Genomic DNA, 25,698 nt, shown 5'->3' with positions numbered 1-25,698 from the left:
TTGCCAGGGTGATGGTTAAGATCATTGACTCACAGCCTATGGGCATGACTCACTTTATTCCCAAAAAAACTCACTGCGTAGGTCTACTGTACAGTCACTTCTGCCACTGCTGAAACACTGCTTGTATGGGGAAAGTTTTTCAGGGTGATTGAAAGGCTTTCTGGGAAATGTGGAGAATTAAATATGCTGCCAGGGGTTTCTGAGAATTGGGAGTGTGATACTGTTTGTTTTTTCCCACTTATTGCTTGAGTGAGTCATATAGGTCTTTAATAAGTATTATAATGCCTATGAACTAACACCTATAGTTTATTCATATGAAACTTAGAAACAAGTGAAAAACTGATGAAACTGAAATGAATTAACAAAAATTAAATTTAACAAAAGTATATAGCAGCTGACATACAACAAGAATTTGCACTGCAGAAAACAGATGTCCTACAATCTGTCTATAAAATCAAATTTATTCTTTAAACTCTCAAAATTGGTATCTGCATGAGCCTCAAAAATCCAGTATCAGTTGTAAGGCTGTTTTTAAAAAAAAAAAAAAAATTAAGATACCAGTACCAATATCTGTGTCCTGAAAGGCATACCAATACCAATTGAGTCCTTTATTTGGTAACTATGATATGACTGACATGGCTTGTTGTGTAGCCATACTTTTGAACATTTTTGTGGCATCTTAGCACGGTGTACTGCTAGCTCTATCAAATATATGACACTCAACTTCACCTCCCTAAAAATAATTGGTTTACGATGCTGCTGGGGGAATGTGAGCTCTGCACAAGTCATGATGATTTGACCAGACCATGACACACCCAAATTTAATACGCTGAACTGACTGTTTGCAGATTGTAGAGTGGCTCCAGAGAGGGCAGCAACAGAAAGTTTCCTTATTTGGCAGGACATTGGAACAATCTGGGATCAGACTCCAGGTGTAAAAAGAACTTTATGCAGGTATTGGAGAAGTTATGATACAATAAGTAAAGGGTTTTTGGTTGATATCTTAAAGATATTGAGTACCAATACACAGCCCTAATCAGCTGGACTGTATTACAGATAATAAAAATCTAGTTAGCCCTTTAATTTGTCATTAAAGGGCTAACTAGATATTTAATTAATTTATGGTTGCAGAGTTAATACCTGACTTTCAGTTTCAGTGCAGATTTTTTTTTCCACAGCTACCGTACATAAACATTCTTTCTGTGCCATAGCTCTCTCCACTTTGCAGCTGTCTGTAATAGTTGACAGTGAACAGCATGTAATCAGTGTCTTGGGCTGCCTGTCATTTAAAGTTGATCGACCTGCTGTGTTGGTCTGTTGATGTTGTGGACAGATATAAGTCTACAATCAAAGATGATATAATGCTCAGACATTGCTGTTCAGTGCTACTTGATTCTTGGTTGGTCAGATAAGTTATTTTTTCATAGAGCAGGAGGCTCGACACACAAACTCTCTTATGTATACGAAAAAAAGTATTGTGTGATGATGTAAATGGTCTTTTATAAGCAAGTCAAAAGGTTTTGTAACCATACTGCCACGTTAGGCAGTATGGTTACTAAATATCTAAATTAATATTCCATTTCAACATAAAAAGTCCAAAGCTTTTGTCCACCAAATATCATAATTTAGTTGAGTCCTAATCTGAAGTCCTGTCATGTTTCCCCTCTGTCCATATGAATTACAAAGACCAGTAGCTGGCACCTGGTACAGACTGACATAGTCAACACACCCCCGGGGAAGTCATTTCCAAATTCAAACCGCACCACTTAACCGCTCATGGCATGGAAAACCTCAGAAAGACGGTGGTAATTATGTGCGTGGGTGAGCCTTCAACACTTAACGCATGCCAAGGCTGGGCTCTCATTGTGTTACTGCGTGATATACTTTATACAAGCGTGGGTCACCAGATCACCAATTAAAAGCAGCAGAAATACAGCCAGCCACTCGGTCATCGGCGCGCCATGGTGCATTTGCATTTATGTATTAATTCACCCGTTCTTACCCCTGTAACCACTTGACAGCCAATCAGTCTGATGTAAATGGACAGTTTCCCCCCTTTTGTTTTCACCATGGATAAGAGTGTTTTTTTTCATGGACTTGTTGACATATGATGGATGTAGTGTAGGGAAAAATTGTTTTTACAGAAGAGCTTTTTTCCTAAGTATTAAACATATCACAAGTGAGTAGCAGTTTGCCATCTTTGTTGCTTGCTGTTTATACTCTGCTTTGCTGTTCAATCTTTTATGAAGTAAAGCAAATCCTAATTTACCATACCACAATTTGAATGATCAAGAATATCATTTTCCCAACTAAGAAATGATATGCCTGTTATCTGAAAGTTGCAGTAAACATTGCTTATGGGAAGGCACGCAAATATAGAGAATTATTCAAATAGCTTCAAATGTTTTTGCCAACAAACTCCTACACACCTGGTTTCTTGACAGAAGCCCTGATTGGGGGTGTGTGTTGGTTTATTTGACTCAAATACTAAAACATTCCTATGTTATCGGGAGTTTGTGACTTTGAGAACAAAATTAAGAATTCATAAAAACAACAAGCCTCCAGGTACGTTAATGACGTTGTGAGCAGCTAAGGTAGAGGCAGTGTCATTAGTTTTGCATCCATTTGGTCACAAAGTTGGATAATTTGTATTTTGACCTGATGACGGCACAGGATTGAAAGTCAGAGGATCACCAATTCATCCTGACAAGGACACTGATGTCTGTTCCAATTTTTAGGGCAATCCATCAAACAGTTGTCAAAACATTTCACTCAAAATCACAAATGTCAACCTGCTGTTAGCAAAAGATTAAATGTCAGGGGATCATCAAAGCCTGACTGACCAACTGACCTCGCTATCCCCAGAGCTACACTGCCAGCATGGCTAAAATCATAAGACTGCTTTCTCACATTATAAGCATTTATTTCAGTCGTTGGTTTGGAAATAAACTTGAGCATTCTTAGACTTTTAGTCCTACTTGTGAATGACGTAGTCTAGAGACTTCTCTATATTCAAAATGAACAAGGTTGCACAGCGTGTTGTCCACCATATCACATATCCAAAGTTGGACATACTGTTTTCAAAATGGCTTTTTTTGAAAGTGGAAAAAGGAAGTGGCTGTCAAAGTGAGGAAGGAAGTTATAAAGGCAAAATAATGGGGCTAATGAACAGGCTACAGAAAGCAAAACTTTGCATTCACAATCAGAACACAGATGTGGTGTGTGTGTTATGATTCTGTTGGCTCCATGTGGCCCAGCCATTGTTCAGAACTTGATTCAGGTTTTAGTTGCACTCTGCCAGACTCATTTCTGAAAGCAAACTGCCACCCCACTGCTGCCAACATGGAGGCAATTGGTGCAATGAACACAGCGGGAAGCAAGGAAGAAGGAATACAAGACATTTGGAGAGAATCTTGAGCACATTTAGGGCTCTGCCCATCGTCCCATCTATGAACACCTGGCCAGTTTCTGTGTGCTTGCTGTGTGCTTGTTGGTTTTGAAAAAGTATAGACTGGGCAACGCAGACCACCCTGTGTGGTCTTTCCAACCCACTGAACATTTCACCAGTTTCCAAAGGTACTTTTTTGGAAGCTGGCAATTGATCTTGGCACTTTTTTTCAGACTATGTCTCACCAACTTATGGCCAGGTTTACATTAGATCTGCTGCAGGGGTTTACGTTCCCCAAACGATGAGGTCTAATGTTTTTGATGACCTCCTGATCTTTTCTCATGTACCACCATTGGGCAGACATAAGAAGATTCTCAGAAAATTTTGAGCGCATTCATGCTCTAAAAGAATGAACCTTTTAAGAGCTGAGCTATCATTTTTTTTTAAAATAATCAAGTATTCTACTGATTAAACAATTGATTAATTAGAAAATGTGTGTGTGTGTGTGTGTTTGTGAGACAAACGTTTTCTACACAGAGATCGTGCTATAGAGCCACTACAAAGTCCCTTCTATATGCCTCTGTTTTTTTTAAGCAGAACCAAATGACGACAGCAACACTTTTCTTCAGTGTGCGATTTCAAATTAAAAAAAGAGGCCAAAAGAGACGTGACAGGAGTGACGTTTAACACAATGATGTCTGCCGCTGATGACACATATAACATAGGTATCAGCAATGCTTTCTAAACAGTAACAAAGGCATAACTTGTCAATCACAATTATATAGCGTCTGTTAAATGGCAGCTGATCTGATCCTCTGCTCGGAGCGTAAGTATACTGTATACTGAATACTTTCTGCTGAGATGCTCAAGCACTGATGTTCTGGTATTATGGTTGGCTTTTTCAGTTTTACAGCAGACGCACTGTACAGAGTTTTTGTTTTGTTCCAACTTGAAATGATTGTTAACGTTGGATACGTTCTGTTGTTTTTTATGGCCTGTCTCTTCTGTTAACCCCCATTTTCTCTCTCCATTTTGCAATTCTGTACCCTTCAATCGAATCACCTGTCCAAGAAGCATTGTGTGACGGTAAAAATCATCATCCATGTGAAACACAGTGCACTGTATAGATAAATGATTAAGCAAAGCTTCAATGCAAAGAATTTGCATTTGTAAGTTTTAGTTGTAGAGTTTCTCGTGATATCACTTCACTCTTTCTATTTTGGACACTTAATGAGTTCTATTATTGCGCCTACCAGCTCTAGTCCAAAATATCAACTTTGCACACAAGATATCTCTCAGTCCAATAGAAAGATTGCCATGACATTTATTGAGAATGGTTATGCACCCATTTGGGTACATTTCCTTTGCTTTCAATGCAAAGTTCACTCAAGTTGAGAAATTCTAATAAACCTGATGGAACCATCAAACTGATATCTGTCTACATCCTCCCAGAATAGCTTAGCAAAAACTGTTGTGTGGGTGACAAAAAAAAAAAAAAAAGATCTCCTACCACTCTCAACTTCACCACCTTCGCCTTCTCTGGCATGAATGTTTGATGAGGTGAGAGATATTTAGCAGGAGAGTAATTTCTGTCTGTGTGTGGGAGTGTGTGTGTGTGTGTGTGTGTGTGTGTATGTGTTATTTGTGATTGTTAATCCAGAGCCCGATCTGTCTCTGTGTTGACTGATAATGTTTGATGTATAATGCCTCTTGAAGACAGCAGCAGTCGTGACACCTGAAGTCTCACCTGAACCAACCACTGCGTCAAAAGGCTCCAGTATTATCAGCATGCTGCTAAAACTTCAGCGTTTGCATCTTCGGCTACCAAGACGAGCGTGGTGGGATAGTGTACACGTCCCCTGCACTGTGTCATAGTTGTCAGAGATGTGATGCTTTTGAGGTGTTACAGCTATGTTGAGCTGAGGTGTGCCTTCAGGGCAGGCAGCTGCATGCTGTCAACAGCACTTCGCAGCACTTGACACCACTTGTGAACCACAAATGTAAAGTTTCATGTCTGATTGCCACTACTGTCTCCTCTGAGACTTCTCAGGCCCCTGTGGAACTGTAGTGGTATTTAACCTGCAAAAATCAATGAAGTTACTTTGGCCTTTAACTGCTGAGGCCTTTTAGTCAAAAACAAAACACCTGAATGTGGCTTTGACAGGAGTGTCTGCATGCTCTCGCCTTTTCATTTGTTATGGCTGGAGTCTTTGATGGAATTTTACTTAAAGTTTAGAGTAAAGTTAAGCAATGGAAAAAGGTCTTGGTCATATCACAGGGGTCTCTTGACTTCTAATCTCAAGATATTAGAATGAAATGGTTAGATGGGTACCCATGAGTCTCCCCTGCATAGACATGACCACTTTATGCTAATCTCATGCAGTTTTTTGCTATTATTTGATTCCTAAGACAATCTGGTAAGGATTGCTTTATTGTTTCAATATAGACTACAAATCTGTTTTGAAATGCAAAATAATGGAACTGAAAATGTGATGAATTTTGACTTTTGAAATTCAGCAAATAGTCAAAAAAAACAATCATTTCACAGCCCTATAAAACATACACACGACATATAATGATCCAAAAAAAGATCTGAAAAAAATGGCATGTATATGTTATAGCATTTTAGGATAGCAGAATGTCAAATTAATGTAGTAAAATATAATGTTTTGTCTCATACTTCAAAATAATCCTCTGTGATTTGATAATAATAATATAAATGTTTTGTTTTTTTTCTGTTTAGTCTGTTGGCAGTGGGCACAAACAAATGGCTGAAACACTGTCCTTTTGTCTGTGTGGATTCACCCACCAGTGACACCTTGATCCTCTCATTGAGAGACCTTGACAATGGAGCACTAAACCTGTTTTTTTCCCCTGTTGCTCTGCCTCTGACTGTATACTTTGCCACTAGATGGTGCTGTGTAGTGCAAGTTGAGGAAGCCTCATCTGCTTTAGGACTGTGTTGGATGGGCGGAGGGCAGGAACATGCAGTCTGCCTTACTGCTGTTCTTTCCTTTGATTAAATAGAATTATGTCGTTTGATGTATTTTAAGGGGGCTAAGGTGGGTGAAAGGAGTAAAACAATTTTGTTGAAATCCCATCTCTCCTTTAACATAACCGCTGCAATCCAGAGGCAATCACTTGGTGCTCTGAGACTGCCTGCATGTCTCATCTTCGTTGTGTTGAAAAGCCAGTCTGCTTCTCACTTTAAGACAAAGAAAGTGGATGGCCTCCTTTTACAAAATTGCCCTCATTGCCTTTGGTTATGAAGAAAGAAAACCATGCTGTGTCGTCATTTGTCCTCCTTGGTATTTTTGATTTTAGTTATTATCGGGTTGCTCTTTCTGTCTTGTCTGTCTGTGCCGCATACTTTCTCTCTTTCAGAGCCTTTGAGCGGACTTCTTTCATGGTCCTTAGCAGCAGTCAGAGGGATGGAGATAACAATTTAAATTAAGGAGGCTAGGGAGAGGAGAGGAACTGGGAATTTGACTGATAGGCTCTTCTCAGAGTGTGTCTTGGGTCAACGAACTTTAAATAATCAACTTTTCTTTCAGTCAAATGTCCACTTCCTGTCTTCTTGCTTTCCTTTGTTTTTCCTGTCTGTCTTAATTACTTTTCTCATCAAGGGCTCCATTGTATTACCCAGCATCCCTCTTATTGTTAATTCCCTGATGGGCTGTGGACACGGTAACTCTGTTTTCCCATAAACAATCCAGTCACACTTTTTGCACATCACTCTGCCACCGATTGAAGAAGAAACCTGAAAAGGGAAAAGGAAGGCCGGGTAAAAGTAGTAGTCGAGAGCTGCAATTAGTTGCTCCGCTCACTGCAGTGATTATGATGCCCCAGAATAAGATGAGGGTAGCCTTGATTCCTTCCATCTCTTATTATGTTATTAACATAAGTGCTCTTTTATGTGCTATCCTGATTGGCGGTATAAAACATGGTATTAATTGGATATGATGATATAATATTACGATTTGATTTACACACACTGATAGCTCAGTCAATCCAAAACACAAACAAAGTTCTATTTACCTTGATTTTCACCCAGTGCAATACAAAAGAACCACCATAACAAAACAAAACAGATGGTACCAGATTTTTAATGTGTACCCAGTTCCATAATAATGAAGATATATACCATTATGTACAGCTTTATACACCTGATAAAGAATGTGCATACATATCGCTGTCTTTGTTAGTAGACAGGGATTTAGCCTTGAACCTTCATAGAGTTTTATGTATTAGGCACAATTAGTGACTGAACAGCTGGAGAAAAATCAAGGCCATTCAAATCTTAATCCCAGAGACCATAGCTGTATAGGGACAGGAGTTACAAGACCTCCTAGACACAACCACCTGTTATCCTGTCAAGGTCAACAACCAACTGTCATGTTCAAAACCAAAATGGCTTAAAACCACAACAGAGTTGGTTACATTTTGTGTTTTTATGGTCTTTTCTATTGTGGATAATCTGTCCATTTGCCCCATGTTCCCCACAGTAAAAAATGATCCCTCTTTCGTATATACATGTCACTAATAGGAACCCACTGGCTATCGGTCTGATAACGATAAAGCCTCAGGGCCTCAGCCAGTATTTTGGCATATCAAGTGTAGCAAGCTGATACTCAGGCCAAGACTTCCTTTTCCTTGTGCATGTCATTACAGCTAATCTCTATAATCAGATAACTGCTTATGAATGCAGGTAATTTTTCATAAAAGGGAAGGTTAAAAAAAAAAAAAAAGGTTAATTATGTTAAGACCTGCACCTAATGTTACTTTAGTCTTTTTGTGTATTGCACTGCCGCACACAGCAATTCTATATTATGCTGCATTCAAACTATGAGTGACTCAGCAACAGGCTACAATTTGTTTTTAGTGGAATCTGTTGACATGACGCTAGAAACTGACGCCTGGTGCTTGTCACTGCTGACGGGTGTGATGTGCTACAAATGAAAATTGAGCTCCCCTCAACTTTATTCAGGCTCCACTGAAGCAATGAAGAGATGTTGAGACTCAGACATTGGTCATAAGCATAGACATTTTTATGACCAAATACAAACATTAGAAGACGTTCAGTCGAGGTGCTTTGTGGCAATTAGCAGACACACACACAACCCTTGATGATGTAACAACAGTAACGAACACTTGAGCACACTTGAGCAGCAACTTTGTGATAATGTAGCTGGGCACACTGTTGCTGTGTCACTTGTACTGTGAACACAGCGTTGTGTTACAATAGCCATTGAGTTTTGAAAATTGCATTTTTTACCAACCTCTTAAATTTGATTGGTCAATACTACTCGGACTACAAATTCTGACACTAAAATCTTATCCCTTTGCAGACAAATTCTGCATACATTTGCAGATGTCTGCTTATAGGATAAATATGTTATAATCACACAGATATCGTCAGTCTCACGACAGTATTAAGACTTCTTTTTATCACAATATTGCAAAATCAATATATTGTTACATCCTTAGCAAAAAGGTAACCATACAGAAAAGCACTTCAAAAAAAGAACTTCAAAAATAACATAACATGGTGCCGGAGAAGAAATCTGCCACAGTCAAGCAGATATGGTGGGTTTTAGGAAACCTGGAGACGGTTCCTTAATGACCTCTAGCTCCATCAGCCATGAACCCCGAAAGTACACACACAGCAACAACATACACAAGCCCTGGCAGACGCCCTGGTGCTGTCCCAGAGAAAATGCTTCTACCCTTTTAATCGCCTTTGTCTTAGATCCTTAGATACTCATCTTTTTGAGATGTGAAAAATTGGTGTCCATCGTGGTAAATCATGTGTTAAGTTACCCGCTCAAAAGTGTAAGTGGACGCCTTCAACAGTACATGATTTACTCACTGTGAGAATACTTGGGTCAATGACAACTGACGCGAGGCGACGACAGCTCTCCTAATTGTGGTCTGTCAGCACCAATTTAGCCCAGCCGTAACTTCATCTGAGACATCTCTGGCCTGCTCCTGCCTGCCGATCGCTGCCTCTCCTCACCGTTTGTGCCGCTCATCAATTGAGCAATATAATACAGTTGCATAGGGCTTAATGCAAGGTGATGGGGCTTATTGTTGTCTGACTTCTTTCGCTGACAAGCACTAGCTCATTGCTAATGGAGGGGCCGGTCCAGGGGAAGTGGATGCACGAGGCGCTGCCGGCCCGTGCGGCTTTGTCCTTTTGCCAGGAAACAATTTGTCGGGAGGCGTGACAGCAGCAGTCATCCAAAACACTGACACGGAGGATGAGTGACTGCTCGTAGGTCACAGCCTCAGAAGAATGGAAGCAAAGCAGCGAGATGGAGAGAGAAGAGGGGAAGGGAGGGACGTGTAGAGAGCAGATACTCGGTTTCATCCTCTCACTAACCACCGTTATGCTTCTCAGAGACTGTCAGATGCGAATCACATCCTCGGAACAGTAATTGGCGGCTCTCCGGAGCTGTTACACCACAGCAAACTTGTGTTGCTGAGAAAGGAACTTGACAGTTGTGATATGCGTCATGGACTGAAATGGGGTCTCTATTTGAGTAAATGGGCCAGCAACGCAACCAGTGATGAATGTGTCACCAGCATCATGTTTTCATGTTGTGTCACCTTTGACCCTGACTGGGCGCGGCGAATGGCACACACGATTACTGGGCGTCTGAGGAAGCGTAACCATAAATGCATGACCTTTAAACATACTCACTATTTTGCCCTTTACTAAGCTCTCATCTGGATATATGCAGACACAGGACTGAATCTGGCAGCGCGCCCATATCTCATATGCTTTATAAAGCAACATCGCTGTTCAAAGAAAACACGGTCATCAGTAAGTCCGAGATGTTTGTTGTGGTGGTCGCCGCCTACAGAATGCCTTGGGCTGCGTTCATGAATGTTTTCTTATTTTCTGTCCGTTGTTTGATTTAAAACTAAGAACCAAAAACATCTGTCAGCTGTCAGAGGGGCAACGGAGAATAATTTCCAAATAACTGAGACCAATGAGAGCAGTGGATACGGAACTCATTGAGACTTTTTCATGCATTTTCACATATTCTGAAGCGTGACCGGACAGAGAGTTGCCAGCACTGGAAAACATCCTGCTACAAATATCAAACATCAAGGTCAGACATGTGGCATTATACGGTGTCAGTGCTGGAAAGTATTTTAGCCAACAGTGACTTAATGCACCATCTGAAATCAAGCAAATTACTGGGCTCCTAGACCACACGGTTTTTGACCTATGAAAATGAAAAAAATACAGGCCTTAGTTGTCTTTTATTTAATCCATGTCCTAGACTTCTCCACAAATCTACCATTCTTAGTTTTGGTCTATGGATGTTTTGCAAATAAAGGCCTGCTGGGTCCTGCCAGTGATACTAATTCGAACATGCATGCGACTTAACATTTCAAAGATTAAGCTGATTTTGTCTTCCTGTGTTCATTTTTATTCACATTTAATTTTTGGGCGTTGTCTTTTTCAAGCTGGATCCTATTTTCCCACGATTTTGTGTCTAAGTGACAAATGGGAACAACAGTTTTTGAAATTGGTCCAGTATTGAGTGAGACTTCTGCAGACGCAGCGGCCAAACAGGCTGCAATGAGGCATGTTCGCACTGTAAAATTACGTCCACTTTAAAATGGAAATTGCTATCGCCAAGGCCACTGAACTCCATTAAACAAAATCATTTAATCACTGTAAAACATAAGTTCTCTCTCAAACTCTCAAAAGCTGTCTTGGTTCATCATTCCAATGTTCTATCAATCACAGACTCCACTTGATCCCAGACTTGGTTGAGATAAACCTCTAATTCACCTAGTTAGATGTGAAAATATGCTGGCTTTATACACGCTAATTTGAATGGAGTCTGTGGGTTTGTTGATGGCAATTTTAAGGCTGTTTCGGGTTAAATGTAAAGGATATTTCTCTTTAGAAAAAAAAGGTTGACTTCTGTAGAGATCTTTTCCATAATGCTGACATTTGTAATAATACTCTGAACCTGTCAGCACCTTTTATTGGATGTATTTTATTGGATGGGGTATATTGCCCCAAGTGGTTACATTGTAGCCTTTTTTGCCCAAACAGCCAGTCACTGCAGAACTGCCAAAAACAGAAGCAACTGAATCCCCATAGAGCCCCTTGTTAAAATGCCCACATTTTATAACTCACCCATTTCTATTACATACATTTTAAAATTCACAACATGCTTTTATCTAACGAAGTGTTCTGCTTCAGTCTCTTTTTGAAGGGTTTTAACTTTTGTTTAGCTTTTCAAACACGTTTTTACTGCTGTCACAATCACTTAGCTTGTGTTTTCCATCATGCCTCATGCTGGACTGAGTAATTTTTAGTTTGCAGTTAAGTTTGCTGTCATATGTTTCATAATGCACATCACTTTTTGCCAGTGTTTATTATGAGTCTGTTCAGAATATGGTGTTTTATGCTGGTTAATATCATCTTTGTGTGTATACTTTACACCATTAGTCAGTTGGCTGTTACGTTTTATAATGCCAGGTGTATTTCCTGAGCATCTGATGCTGGCATTGTGATGCTGTGTAACTGATATCCATTGATATTGCACTAAAATGCTTCTTGTACCCCGCCTGATAAACGTTACTGTGATCGTAAAATGTCTACTGCAGTGACTAAGAAATGGCGGAGTAATATTTTTAGTGATTTGGAGGGTGTGCTGTCATGCTAATTTGAGCACATTCATATGCCTTTACAAAAGGATAAGGTACTCTGTTTAATGTTTTAATCAGACCATTTGGACTGATTTTGTACATCACTTCCAGTAGAAGCAATAAACAGATAAAACCTGATTACAGTAGGATTAGAAAGTAAATACTGAGCTACTACTTCAGTTGTATGTTGAAAAGTCTCCTGGACCTATGGCTTAGTGACTGTTTAACCCTTTAACACCTGGATCGACCTCAGTTTTCCTGTGCTGCATTCAGATGCCTTTCACTACCATTTAAACTTTTAAACTTTGGAAACCTGAGAAAACTGGTTTGATTTCTTTGAAAAACACAGGAAAAAAACAAAGTGAGCAGCTTGTCAAGAAATGTCCCGCAAACTGCAAACTGAAAAAAATAAATAAAGGGTGAGTGAGGAAATTATCTAAATATTGACTGTAGGAGGGATTATTAGAGATTATCAAAAACTGAGGAAAAAATGTCCAGAAAACTATATTTATAATTCTCTTGATTATGTAATTAAAAATTATGTTACAGAAAAAAAAGTCTTTATTAGCACTTGGGGTCATTTTTTTCTGAAGCTTTTTATTTTTCTTCTTTTTTTTTTTTTTTTTTTTACTTATTTCTTACAAATTTTTGGGCCAACTGTTAAGTTGCTTGTCACCCTCTTTCCATATTTTTGAAAGAAATGAAGCCAATTCCATCAGGTTTCAAAGAGTAAAAAATCTACGTTGTGTTTAATGTTAAATAATATTTCCATTTGTGATGACACAACAAATATCACTCTCAATTATCTATTTATACATTGCTGTGTGTCAGATGTCGTTGCCAGGGGATGGAGGATATACAGTATGTGGAGCAGAGAACAGTGACATGGCTAGCGGCTGGGTTTATTAAAGGTGTTGGCGTACAGCTTCTCCTCTGTGCCACAGAGACTCTTGTTTGGATTTTAATTGGCTCAGCGACAGGTACACGCTGTATAGATTGTTGTGTGTTTTTCCTGTGACTTCCCTTAAGTGGCTGTTTGTGTGTGTGGCTGTGTGCAGTTTTTGTGTGTGTATTTGCACGGTTTTTGTGTGCCCCTGCAGGCTTTAATGATGTTTGCTGAATGAAAAGCAGCTTGTGAAGCTTTCCCCAAATCACATCCTCATTAAAATACCCTCATCACAATGACACTGTCCCCTGACCTTATGAACCTTTCCCTTGGTCTTCGTTTCCTTGACGACTGACATTACATGACATGTGAACACAGAGTCCTCCTGCTGGACTGGACCTCAACCTCAAAGAAGCCAGATATATATTTGTTTGCTTCTGGTTTGAAATGTCATACAAATGTCAATTAAATGTTAATCAAACATCTTAAGCACAGCAACGTCATCGGGATTTGGCCGTGATATATTTATCTGATTTGCGGTCTGTAAGGGAGGTCATTCCTCCCTGGAGGCCCCCTTTTCCTTTTTCACAATAAGAAGAGAAGTTGAGGATCAGGCAAGGGAGGCAACATGCCGCAGAGACAATATTTCACCCGCCTAATTAAAATGAATGTCAGCTTTCCCCCCACTGAGAAGTGCATCAATCTCCCCCTGCGATAGGCCCAGAGTGAGTCTTACCCTGTCAGTGCCTGCCAGCAGTGCTATCCTTCTCCAGACGAATGCATTGCCCTGGCAGCCAGAGAGGCAGCGACGATGATGTTTGCACATCTAATGGTTGCCATGTCGATGGCCACCTCAGACTGAGGCTCCGCTTCAAATATAGAGGAGTTTCAGCCCAGACTTGAATGATTTTCATTTTAAAGCGGCAGTTTTATAAAGTGGTCAGTGGCATTTTGGGGCCATTTGGGGCGCGAGCAGCTGTAGCAAATTCTGTTTTAGCCATCCGCTGTTCCATGTAGCAAAACATAGAAAGCAATGCTTTTCTAATGCTGCACTGTTAGTGCCTCAGTAAAGGCACTTTGCTAAAACATTTGTGTATTTGTTCTCCTGCCTGTGCCCAAAGTCATTAGAGTTCTGTCATTTGCCTGTTGGTAACGCAGCAGTCCTTTCTGCCCTCCAGCGTCTACATTATCTCCGAAAAATGGTGTGTTTTAACCGGTCTCATTTCAAATCTGAAAGCAATATACCTCAGCAAGTGCCTTAATATCACATTTATGCATTCCTTACGTGTATTACATCCCATGTTAAATTGGTTGAGCCAAACACGCCCATGGGAACACGGATGCTGTTTGCAAAATGTCAAGTCAGATTGCATGTGCAGACCTGATAAATACTGTAGCCCCACAGAGCTGTTATGTTTTATAAAAATGCATTCATGCAATGAAGATGAAATTATCATCACAAGATTAATTTGAGACTATATGGATAAGATATCATGTCGGCAGATTTATATGGAAAAGGAAGTCCTCGCAGTACTATGTGCTCCTAATCTTGCATGTGCTCCTAATATCATTTACTTTCATCAAGTGATTCGGCAGTCATTTGTCATCTTTTGCATTATCATTATCTTCAGGTGATTTAAATTTTCATCTGAGGGTGTACGCATGATCTGCTGCTCTGATGAGAGATTGATAATCATCTCAGCTACTTTATATTACTGCTTTCAGTTAAATGCACCCCTGTTATTTCAAATGAGGAAGCTACTGATGCTGATGATTGAAACAGACTTTAATAATGTGTTTGTCTGAAGGTGAATCTGTTTTTTAGTTGGTGATACCTTCTCTACACTGTAAAAAGCACAGACTGCAATTGTCTGTCCCTGATAGCCACTCTGTGAGACTGTTATGCTCATTAAAGTAAAGGCAGATTATAAGGTGGATAAATGTTGAGGCAAAATTCTTGATCCTTCTTGATGTTAACATGTTTCACAGGTAGTGCTTTCCATTTCCAGACCTCAATTAAGTGTGTTTGCATGCTAACACTTCTTTGACCTGCTAATTAGGTTGTAACACAAAGTACAGCACAGCCTGATGGGAATATCAGAAGTTTTGCAGGTGTTCGCTCATAAACCAAAGGACTGCATAGATTGAAATTAAGACCTGTTATGCTACAAGAGGATTTTTTTTTAGTTTATCCTGTGTGGAACAGATGACTGAATGACATTTCATGACATCTTCCTCAGTTGCTGAAATTTTACGCTAGAAGAAAAGTCAGGGCATCATCTGGATCTGTGAATCCTTGTACAAGCCTAGAGCTGGGCATATATGGGTATTATATTGATATCGTGATATGAAAGTAGATATTGTCTTAGATTTTTGGATCTTGTTATATTGTTATATTGTGTTTTCTTTTACTGGTTTTAAAGAGTGCATTACATTAAAGTATCATTAAAATCACATTACTGATGACTATCAAAAATCTTATTGATTAAATATTTTTTGAAAGCATCAATAGTCAACCCGACAATGTCATCGCAACATTGAGATATTTAATATTGTGATATTTTATTTTCCCTATATTGCTAAGCCTTAATCTGAAATACTTCATTTATGTCTTTGATGCATCTATGTTTAGTAATGTCGAAAGCTCACTGGGCTTTACATTTTTAATGAGTCATTTCTTAGACAGAAATAAGTCACTCATCTTGCAAAGGCTCAGGAAACAGGTATGAACCCAAAAGCATGACTCTGAGACCAGACTGGTAAAATAGAAAGTTTACTTGGCGTCAAAAACAGGCAAAAGTTAAAACCAGCAATGCAGGGGAGATGAGGAACGCTTATGGGAGATCACACCAAAGAGCAGGAGTTCAAAATGCAGGCTGGGGGTCCTAATAGGTTAAACTCAGGCAGACAGAGAAAATGGCCAATGCTGCATCTAACACTAAATCAAGTGTTGCTGCGAAAATGTCAGTCCTCCCAAAACAGTGCAGTATAGTGCGTCTAGACTGCTGTGGTAAGAATGCAGGGGATGTTGAACCAATAACCCCACAGCAGCCTGCAGTGATTAGTTGAAACAAAATCAAGTTTCGGAAAAATGCATCCCGATGTCACACTGTGATTACCAATCATTTAACCCGTCATTAGATTGAAAGATGCAGGGGAGCAAGTAATTGTGGCAATATAGGTGTCATGGTATTTGGTCAAAACTAAAAAAAGGTTTGACTTATATATATCATGTGTTGTGTGGTTGCTCATTGCCCTCTCCCCATGTTTGTGAAAGAAATCAAACCATTGTGCTCAGTTTTCAAAGGGTTAACCATCGTAGCTATGTACAGCCTCAGATATTTTAGTAGATGAGCATCCAACTGCAGATATAAAAAATGTTTTTACATTCAAAGTAAATTGGCCTGAGCTGTGAACATGCCTTTCATGAGCATCTCCTTGAAGTTTTGCCATCAATAAAGACTAGATCTGAGACTGAGCGCAATTCTTCCCGAGCCCCTATTTGGCCCCGGTGAGCTGAATAGAACTGGGTTCATTTGGACTACTTGTGCAGATGGATGAAAATGTGAGTGCTTTAGTGCTCTTAAGTTAATGATCTCAGTGCATGTTCCCTCACTTCCTCCAGGGCATCTCATTGTGGAGAATAAGTAGCGGGAGCTGTGGGCCGGTGCCTGTCACAGGGTCTTGGCTGAAATAATGACTTGAACAGCCCAACAGACTGAGGTAATAGTAATAACTGTCAGACTCCGTCTCCCATCAGCGCTCACATCCCCCTAATTTAGGATTAATTCCTGCTGTACTCTGGAGAGCCCGGAGTCGCTGAACGTCCTGCCATTTTCTTTGAGCTTCTCCAAAACTCTGTTCCTGCAAACTCCTTTATCTCGGCTTATCACCAACTTGCTTTTTTTTGTAATATATATTTGAATATAACAGCAATAGCTGCTCTGAATTGGGAGCTGTTTCTAAAATTAGTGGTGTTTTTACTTTTCTGTAAAAGAAGAGGCCTTTCATACCCTTTTTCAGTTAAGTGGTGCTGAATTGGACTGGTTGTGTCTCTGCTTCCAGTTCTTCTCGTCTGCTGGGAAATGGGGTTTCAGCTGTCTTTGATGTGCAAAACTCGCCGTCTGTCACCTTTTGATAATTTCCTCCTTTTTCTCCCTCTCCACGGTGTCCCCCCCTCCCCCAAAAAAAGTTTGATGATTACTTTTCTTGCTCCAGGTTACAGACATGAGATCTCTGCTTCCACCCCGTAGTATGTTTGAAACAGAGGCACTTTTTTCCCCTATTTTTCTTTCGATGCTGCATCATTATATATTTTACACATCTAAACAAGGTTGATGGATTCTTCCCTTAGAAAATACTTTGCCAGTTGGAGCAATTATGGGTGCAGTGACATCGCCTGTTATTGTTTTCAGAACAACTTTATGAAAAAGTTTGCTGCTTCCTTGTTTTTGCCTCGGGCTGCCTTTTGTATTTTTTTTCTCCCAAGTGCACTATCGAAACAAGTGTTCAGCTGCTCTCCGAGTGAAAGTTAATGACTCTTATTTTAAATATAGCCTTTAACACTCAAATCAACAGCGTAATCACACGTTGGGGAAATTGGCTATTGATCATTCTGCCTTGTCCGACATAATGACCAGTGCCACAGCAAGCACTTTTAAAAGCAACTTTTAATTCAAACAGCAAATTCCCTGATTAATTCAAATGTTTCCTGCCCAAAACAGTGTGAGTGCAAGAAGTCATACTTTATTTCCACTGGAATATAATGTCATTGATTTGATGTCTCTTTGCTGTCACCATGCAGGCTTTGCAATTGATTAAGACTCACTGAGTAACTGTGGTGCTCAGAATGAGTCGATGTGACTGACCCTCCAGGCAACTTTCCTCTCACTGGAGGCCTTAACACATGCATACATCAGCTAACTACCTCCTACAGCACTGAGTTTGTTCCGCAATTCCATTAAACCACCTTCAGTTGCATGAAGATGTAACACTGATCTCCGCTGTCATATAATCAAGAAACTGCGTATTGTTGTTTTTAAGCTCATGTATGCCTCCAAACGTCGGGGACTGTTTGTGTACAAGGATTACATGCATAATGTGAATATTCTGCCAGGCTCTGAATCAAACTATTATCCCTGTTTGTTTACTCAAACCACAACTAAGGATTCTTTTTGAGATTCCTTCAGTCCCATTGTTTGCCAGCCCGAGCTGTCAGCGCTTTATGCAGTTTATATGTAGATCACTCTGTTCTGAAGCACGGCGCGGAAATCATGAGTGATTCATGTCGCTAACAGCTTTGCGTCTGAAAGGGAATTCTTATTCTGTGCCATTGTTGTGATCACAGATTCGAAAGATCCTCCATATTAAGCATTAATAAGTTATTACTTGCTTGATGGATGGATGAATGTACACTTCACATGGGAGTACATGCAGTTGTGGTGAAACATGTTAAGTTTCGATCGGTCTCTGGTACCTAGTTTCCTTTTTATCCTTACTCACAGTTACTCAGAGCAATTTTGAACATAGAGTCATTCTCAGTTTCCTATGATTGGAAGACTGAAAGTGTGTGATAAGCATTGAGTGTCGGACAGATAAAAGCTCTTTCCTAGGCTGTAGGCGTCCCTGTAGAAGAGGCCCTTGATTGCTCCTTTGTCTCTCTCATTCTCTCAGAGCTCAGCTGGCATTTCTGCTCCTGAATCCTCCCTGCAACCGAATATATTCATTGAATAATACAAGAAGCGAGTGTTGGGTCATGTGCTAGACACTCATTTTCCCCTTTTGTTCTCTGAGAGTACAGACATGCTGGAGACAGAAAGTGCTTGGAGAGACACATTGGATAAATTGTCTCACAATCTTTACTGGCGACTCCTTGTGCCATAAAGTGATCTTTCTCTAGTTGGATCATTTCTACAAAATCATCACTTTGAAAATAGACTTGTTTGATTGAATGGTTCATATAAAGCATCTTATTAATTCAACCCCATGAGATGGAAAAACAGGCAGCGCCTCAAGGGGGAATGTGCTGCTATCTGTTTTATGACTGCCATATATTTCTGGTGTTACAATTCAAATAAATAGCTGTTAATGTCTGTGCTACTTGGGGGTAAAAATATAGTCTGAAACCAACTCTCTTGAGAGAAGAACTGAATATTGATCTGCATAAGACCACTTGAAATGTGTGAAGCTTTGAAGAGGTCTCCTTAGATACACATAGCAGATATTTAATGATAGGGCTAGGTTGCTTAGGCAACAACAATACTCTGTATATGACTGAACAGTCTGCATGCATATAGGCTTTATAGCTGTGGCACAAATTGAACAAGGCCAACATCATACAGGGGACTGGAGAAATTGTTCATTTATATAAGAAAATACAGCAAATACTCAAATTTGTCTACTGTAAAACATGAGGCTGACCTGTCTCCAACCTTTACACCTTTAGCACTCTTAGTCCTCGCTGAAGTGCACTATTAGTTGTGTGCGCAAAATGTCAGCTCCATTAACCTATCTGAACACTTGACTTTGGGCTTTGTTAGCAAGCTAACTGGACAGCGAGGTTACTTTGCATAATAATGTGACATTTTGAAACTGCCCTCAACAGAAAAAACAAAGACAGCATTGGCTGTTTGTTCAAAAGCCTGAAATTATCTCTGGTTTTGTTTACCTGACAAGAACCTCTTGTGGACATGTGATTAAGGACTGTTGACCAGAGACTGCTGCTTATCTCAGGTTTTTGTACCAACACTGCTTTCACAACACCATCTTTCTCTAGCCTGAGCCAGTAATTTATGAATTTACTTGTTCAAACTTTATTTATTTTGTAACTTTAGCCAGGTGTTTTTGTGCCTAACCCTTACGAAACCTTAACCATACCAGTGTCAGATCTGATAACAATCAAATGATGCTGGTTTTTGGATCATTTTCAAAGGCAATGACATCAAAACCATTTTTTTATTTTGGAGGGGTTTGCTGGATATTTTTCTGCACCAATAAAGGTTAAGTTTCACCAAATTGCGCCAAATGACCAGGTCAGCACACCTTACATCTTTTGCCCATTAAAGTAGAAATGCATTGTAAATTCAGACCACTTGACTTCTTGCTGGCATCCAGACCTTTGAATCCGCCCACTTCACTGAGTTGACATCTGACATAATGACATGAAGTTATTATTGTCAGACAGTGTGCTGAAACCAATAAGGAGTAATAGCAAAAATGGCGACTGCTTTAGACAAGATAGACGCTGCTATCAAAGCTGTTCTGAATGACTGTCTTCTCAATATTGCCCAGCATTGTAATTTGTTTTAATTTGCTCTGCTTTGCTCCACTCTTAAAACCCAAGCAAAACCAGTATGCTGGCATTGTCACCTTCAGCGTAGACTTAAAATAACATTAGAATCAGGCTGATATGTTGGTGTCCAGTGATTGGTCTGGTGAAGTTAAATCCTTGTTTTTCAGAAATGACATCTGATTACGGAAGCTCTCAATGAATCAGAGCGGCAAGGAGCATTCTGCCAGCTGGTTTGTCCCTTATCAGGCCTAGACTATTTCCTCCACTGCTAATGGCCAATCTAGAGCTCCATAGTTTTTTTTTGTAAACCAAGAATTTGACCATTTTTAGCAAATGGTTATTCAGTTGTATTTTTCAGAAAAGACAGATGATTAAGGAAACTCTCAATGAATCAGAGCAGCAAGGAGCATTCTACCAGCTGGTTCGTCCCTTATCAGGCCATTAAATGGTCTTTATCAGTGGTTATGCGCATGATAGATATGGTTTAGAAAGACCTGCCTCACCTACTATAGGTTCAGAGGGTCATTATTTGGCCATTAAATGGTCGTTTACACTCACTGTTAAAATAATTATAATGGGGACAAAAAAGGGAGGCACCGGATATAGTATAAAGAGCAAGAAAGTCTGTGATGTACAGGAGGGATGGGGTGGTGGGGGTGTCAACCAAACTGAGAACTTTTACCCAGCAGAGCAGAGTCCTGCGTGAAACCAGAAGTCAACGTTGACTTACTGTCAACAGAGATATTTTTTAAAGTAATATATTTTGAAATTTATTCCTAAACCTCACCACAGAGTTTTTGCACCTATGATTAACAAAAGTTAGGTATGCAAATAACCATTTACTGGGCTGATAATGACCTTCTGAACCTTACCCATATCTATGAGGCTAATAACCACAGATAACAAATAAATCAGGTAAATCAACGACCCTGAAAAACTATATACTCTGATCATTACATTACAAAAGTGGTATATGTAAGGTTATATTGTTCTGTGCTGTATGAATCTGTATGGGTATGACTGGATGTTACTTGACTCACAGCTGTGAATGACGCCAGAGGCATATTGCAAACAGCTGATGCTATCAGCCTATAAAAGCGTGACTTCAGGGCTCTGCCTGAACTAATGCTATGCTTCATATGTATTAGTCAACATTACATCTGTTTTTTAATGCTCAGGGTATACTTTATTTTTTTGTGTGCCTAGTGAAATGTAACCTCCATTGGCAGCCACTAAAAGCCTGATAATTCTTGTCCAGGGTCCTTGCTGTTTCACCTTTGTCGTTTTCACTGTGAACTGTCCAGTTTCTGTGGGCATAGAGAGAAAAAACATTTTTTTTCATCCTTGTTACTGGCAATTTGTTTTTGCCCATTATTTTTTTTTTAATATCATGTAAGGTAAAGACCTTTTTTTCTGGCCACTGTCCCTTCAGCTGCTCAGCTGTGCTAGTAAAATATCAGGCGGTTCTTAGGACAATGACAGCGGTAACAGAGTTTGAAATTTCAAGTCTGGTGGGAATTTGGGGAACCAGACTCTATTCCTCTTGGCTGTTAGTATCACTGCTGCTGACAACCCATAACTGGACAGACCAAAATGTTCTGAATCTCAAGGCTATATCGAGCAGTATTCAAACCCGAGTCAGACCCAGAATTTGATGTATTTGTTAGAGAATTTCATTTTTTTCACATTGTGACAAACTCTGTTAAGAACACTTTAGAATTATTTCAGTCATAGCAGGTTTGATTCCAGCCTTCGAACTGGCATTTGGGTTTTGTTGCCTGTCATACCCCCCCTTCTCCCCTTATTTCCAGTCTGCCTATACACTGCCATTCATCAAATGAAGGTGAAAATGCACCAAAAAAATCATTGTGTAAAGAAGTTGAATCACTGACATTATGCTTTAACTGCACTCACATAACCTTTCTGTGTGCACAATCTTCTTCAATACTATTGCAGGCAGTTCCTGTTTTCCATAATACCACCCAATGGACACTGCATGACATTTAGAATAAAAGCGATACTTACATGAATGATGACCTATAGTATTGGATTGCAGTGTTACATGTAAAGAATGTGCTCAGGGGAAATGTAAGCATTGAGTGAAACATTATATGCTCGACTCTGGTCTTGAAACGGTGTGGACTTGCCGGCTCGTTGTGTATTCCATAACGTCCCACCTGTGATTGATTACAATTGTCTGAGGCTGACCAGCTTATTAATCGATTCCACAAAACCTCAGTCCCCTGTGGATCATTTAAAAGAAAATGCTTTTTTTAACTTTTCCTGGAACGGCTGGAGAAGAGGTGCAAAGGGACTGATTGTAAATCATGTTCAAACACAACAAACTGCTGCTAAACTGTAGGTGTGACCTAGTATTTAGGCCCCTAATGCATAGACCACTATGCAGTATTGTCAGATGTAGTAATTTGTAAAGTCACTGCAGTACATTATTGTGAAAGCTTTGTTGTAAATTTGACCTATTTTCAGATTGCTATCTAAATTATTCACATGAGTAATGGAGTACTCTTTGCACTTTAACCTTAACTGTAAAATGCACTAACCACTAATCTTCTGTCAAATGGAGTTTTTTCATTGGGTTGCAAACTGCTGCTTTTTCATAATGTGAACAACTGTCATCAGACTCCCTGATGCTGCCTGGCACCACCCGTGTTTCCGTATGAAAGGCATGGTATGGAAAAAAGTACATGCTTAAAGGGAAACTAAATCTATTGTATCTTTTGAATATCAAATACTCATTCTTTCTAAAGTTGGAAGGATAGAGACTTTTCAAATCCACCCATGCAGCAACTCTCCCATTGTTGTTCCATATGTTTATATTTCACAAAAAATAAAATAAAATAAAAAGATACATTTTATTAAACTTGGGGTTTCTTGTGTGAACTCTGGAGTGTGCCACTGACCCAACACATGACTCCTGCCAAGCACAAGTCAGCTGTACAATTAGAGCGCTAGCTCCTGCTCCGTGGGTTTGATGTGTATGTTTATGTGGCAAACTGCATGGAAGAGTGATTCATTTTTAAATTAAAGAAATGTGCAACACTGTATAAAAGTGTGTGTTTACACAGTCATGTATAGATGCATGTGTGTAAAGGACAGTGCTATTTAGATCAGTCTAAACTTGGTCTTGGAAATAAAATTGTTACTGCAGGGAACTAGTTAACCAGGCATGAGTGGCTAATGTCTCCCTGTTTGGAGAAATTGATGGGACTAAAGCCCCAGAAGCTCAGCAATGCATTGCTGTGGATTAGAGTTAGCAGCAAAATGTATTTTAGCCACATAAAAAAGGCTAAATGTATGCTATATTGAGAATATTTTAACAGTTATACCTTGCCATCAGACAACCCTTTCCTTTGGTGCCACATTTTGTCAAGCATATAACTTCTGTATGCTGTGCTGCTCACTTTGTCACTCACTGTGTCACGCCAAAGGTCAGCTGTGTGCAATGCATTGCTCAGCTTCCGGGATGCTAATTTCGTCTTTTTCCCCAAAAAAGGGAACGTGCTGACAGCTATCTATTATAGGTAATACACTAACCACATACAGCCCCACCTCAAAAAAACCCGAACACCCCATTTAAAGCAAATGTTTCCCTAAATCCATACTTGCTAATGCAAACTGATGAAAAATTCAAATATTCAACCACCATCATGGGCATGTTGGAGTAGAAGTGCAGGCCAGGTGTGAAAGTAGAAAACAAGTACAACTAAGACTTCTATGTTACTTAAACTATTATAATTCTCTGTGGAGTTATGAAAAGGTTAATCAAGGTTGTTTCTGTATACAAAATGAATAATAATCATGTCAGGGTCGGTACGCCCTCTGATCTGGTATCTTTTTCCATCACACAGCTGTCTGCCACCTCCACATCCCGAGCGGCCTTCTTGCAGTGCCTCCGTTGGGGGATTTGGTGCCCCTTCCAGGAGCCAGCTGACTGGAAGGGGGAAGAAATACAGCTTGTTCTGCAAGGAGGTGCAAAGCCAAACCCTCACGGAGTCATGGTCTACAGCACAGAGATGTCTGCCAAAACTCAGAGCCCTGCACCACTCTCAGCTGCAGGCACAGCTCAGGTAGCACAATAGCACACATGTCTTTGTCGAAGGAACAGAATGTAAAGAAAGTGTTGAAAGGTGTTAAAACAAGGTGCTGTTTTCAGCACTCCCACAGATGTTTCCCTGAAGACTAAAGCTTTTGCATTACCTAAATTGTTTTTTGGGCATTATGTGGTGCATTAAGATTGTCTTTATTGGCATGTCCTCAGGTCAGATGACATCATCCATTAAAGCTCTGCATTGTAAATCATCATCACAGTTTACAGCACACTTGTAGGAGACTAATTGTCTTCAAGTCACATATTTTCAGTGACGATATCAAACATTCCAAAGGGTGCAAAAGTCGTCATCCTGTGGTGACTTCACTTTTCACACCTTAGCTGTGAATTTTCACACAGCTAAGATATTAGAAAATAACTACATGTCACCGGCACATATCTCCCTCTTCTGTCTGCTATCTCATTCATTCCAGTTGTGTTCTCCATTACACAATGTGAACTGTTAGTTCTCTAACAGCTTTTTTTTGTGTTACTGAAATGTGTGAAACTTTTTCCTCTCACGGAGGCGGAGGATACCATAACGTTTCGGCTGTCGTCCAGTCTGGAAAGGAAGGCATCGAGCCCAAAGGCGTCTCTGAGGACAAAGCAGGGGGATGTGTCACATCAGAGAAGATCACCTTCATCACCTTCACAGGGTAAATATCATCGTGTAACCCATAATGACTTTTTAAGCACATAAATTAATTACTTGGAAAGGAAAAGGGGCACGCTAATATGAAGAGTTTTCCTCCAAGGTGGATTTGAGAGGCTCTTTACTGCTGAAAAAGAACCCACAGTTTTGTTTCTCTTTCTTCTTTATTGGAACGGAAAGTGTGTGGTCTGTTTCTGCAAATTGTTTTCTGGGCACACCTCAGGTGTGCGGCAACACCCAGGTGTAATCAGCCAAAGTTCTAAGCAACAAGCACAGAAACAGCCTGTCCTCTGCATGTGATGCAGCCCCCACCTCTGCAGTGTTATCTCAATTGCACCACCTGCTCTCTGCATGATTAGCACGCTTCATGATTGAGGTCTGAAGGGAATAAAGGGATAAACTCAAAGTGCTTGGAGAAGACTTTGGCAGTCCATTAGGGCCTCTTGATCTTGAACAAGACTGACTTTGTGTCTTCATGCTCGTGTCTGCTCTGAGAGGGGAACTTTGGCCTGTACGTAGACAACAGATTCACACATCTTATTGTCACTCTTTAGATACTGAATAAATTGGGCTTTTAAAGGTGAATTGTGATAGTGTTATTTATTTTTAGTCAGTGATACCTAGTACCTGTGCCAAAATGATTCAGTATCCTATTCAAGTCTTTGACAGTATGAATGGTAATGTTGGCCTGTCA

The 25,698-nt window shown here is 39.9% G+C and overlaps 1 protein-coding gene across 1 annotated transcript in view; it reads left to right on the top strand.

Moving 5' to 3' along the window:
- nphp4 (nephronophthisis 4) overlaps positions 1-25,698 on the top strand; it is a 195,674-nt gene that overhangs the window by 71,817 nt on the left and 98,159 nt on the right. The window contains exons 9-10 of the mRNA XM_042491381.1: positions 24,114-24,332; positions 24,879-25,008. Coding sequence (XP_042347315.1) covers positions 24,114-24,332; positions 24,879-25,008 — 349 coding nt within the window. The remainder of the gene's footprint in view (positions 1-24,113; positions 24,333-24,878; positions 25,009-25,698) is intronic.

The sequence above is a fragment of the Plectropomus leopardus genome, chromosome 8 (assembly GCF_008729295.1).
Source record: "Plectropomus leopardus isolate mb chromosome 8, YSFRI_Pleo_2.0, whole genome shotgun sequence".
Lineage (NCBI taxonomy): Eukaryota > Metazoa > Chordata > Actinopteri > Perciformes > Serranidae > Plectropomus > Plectropomus leopardus.
This window is presented reverse-complemented; position numbering and strand designations above follow the sequence as displayed.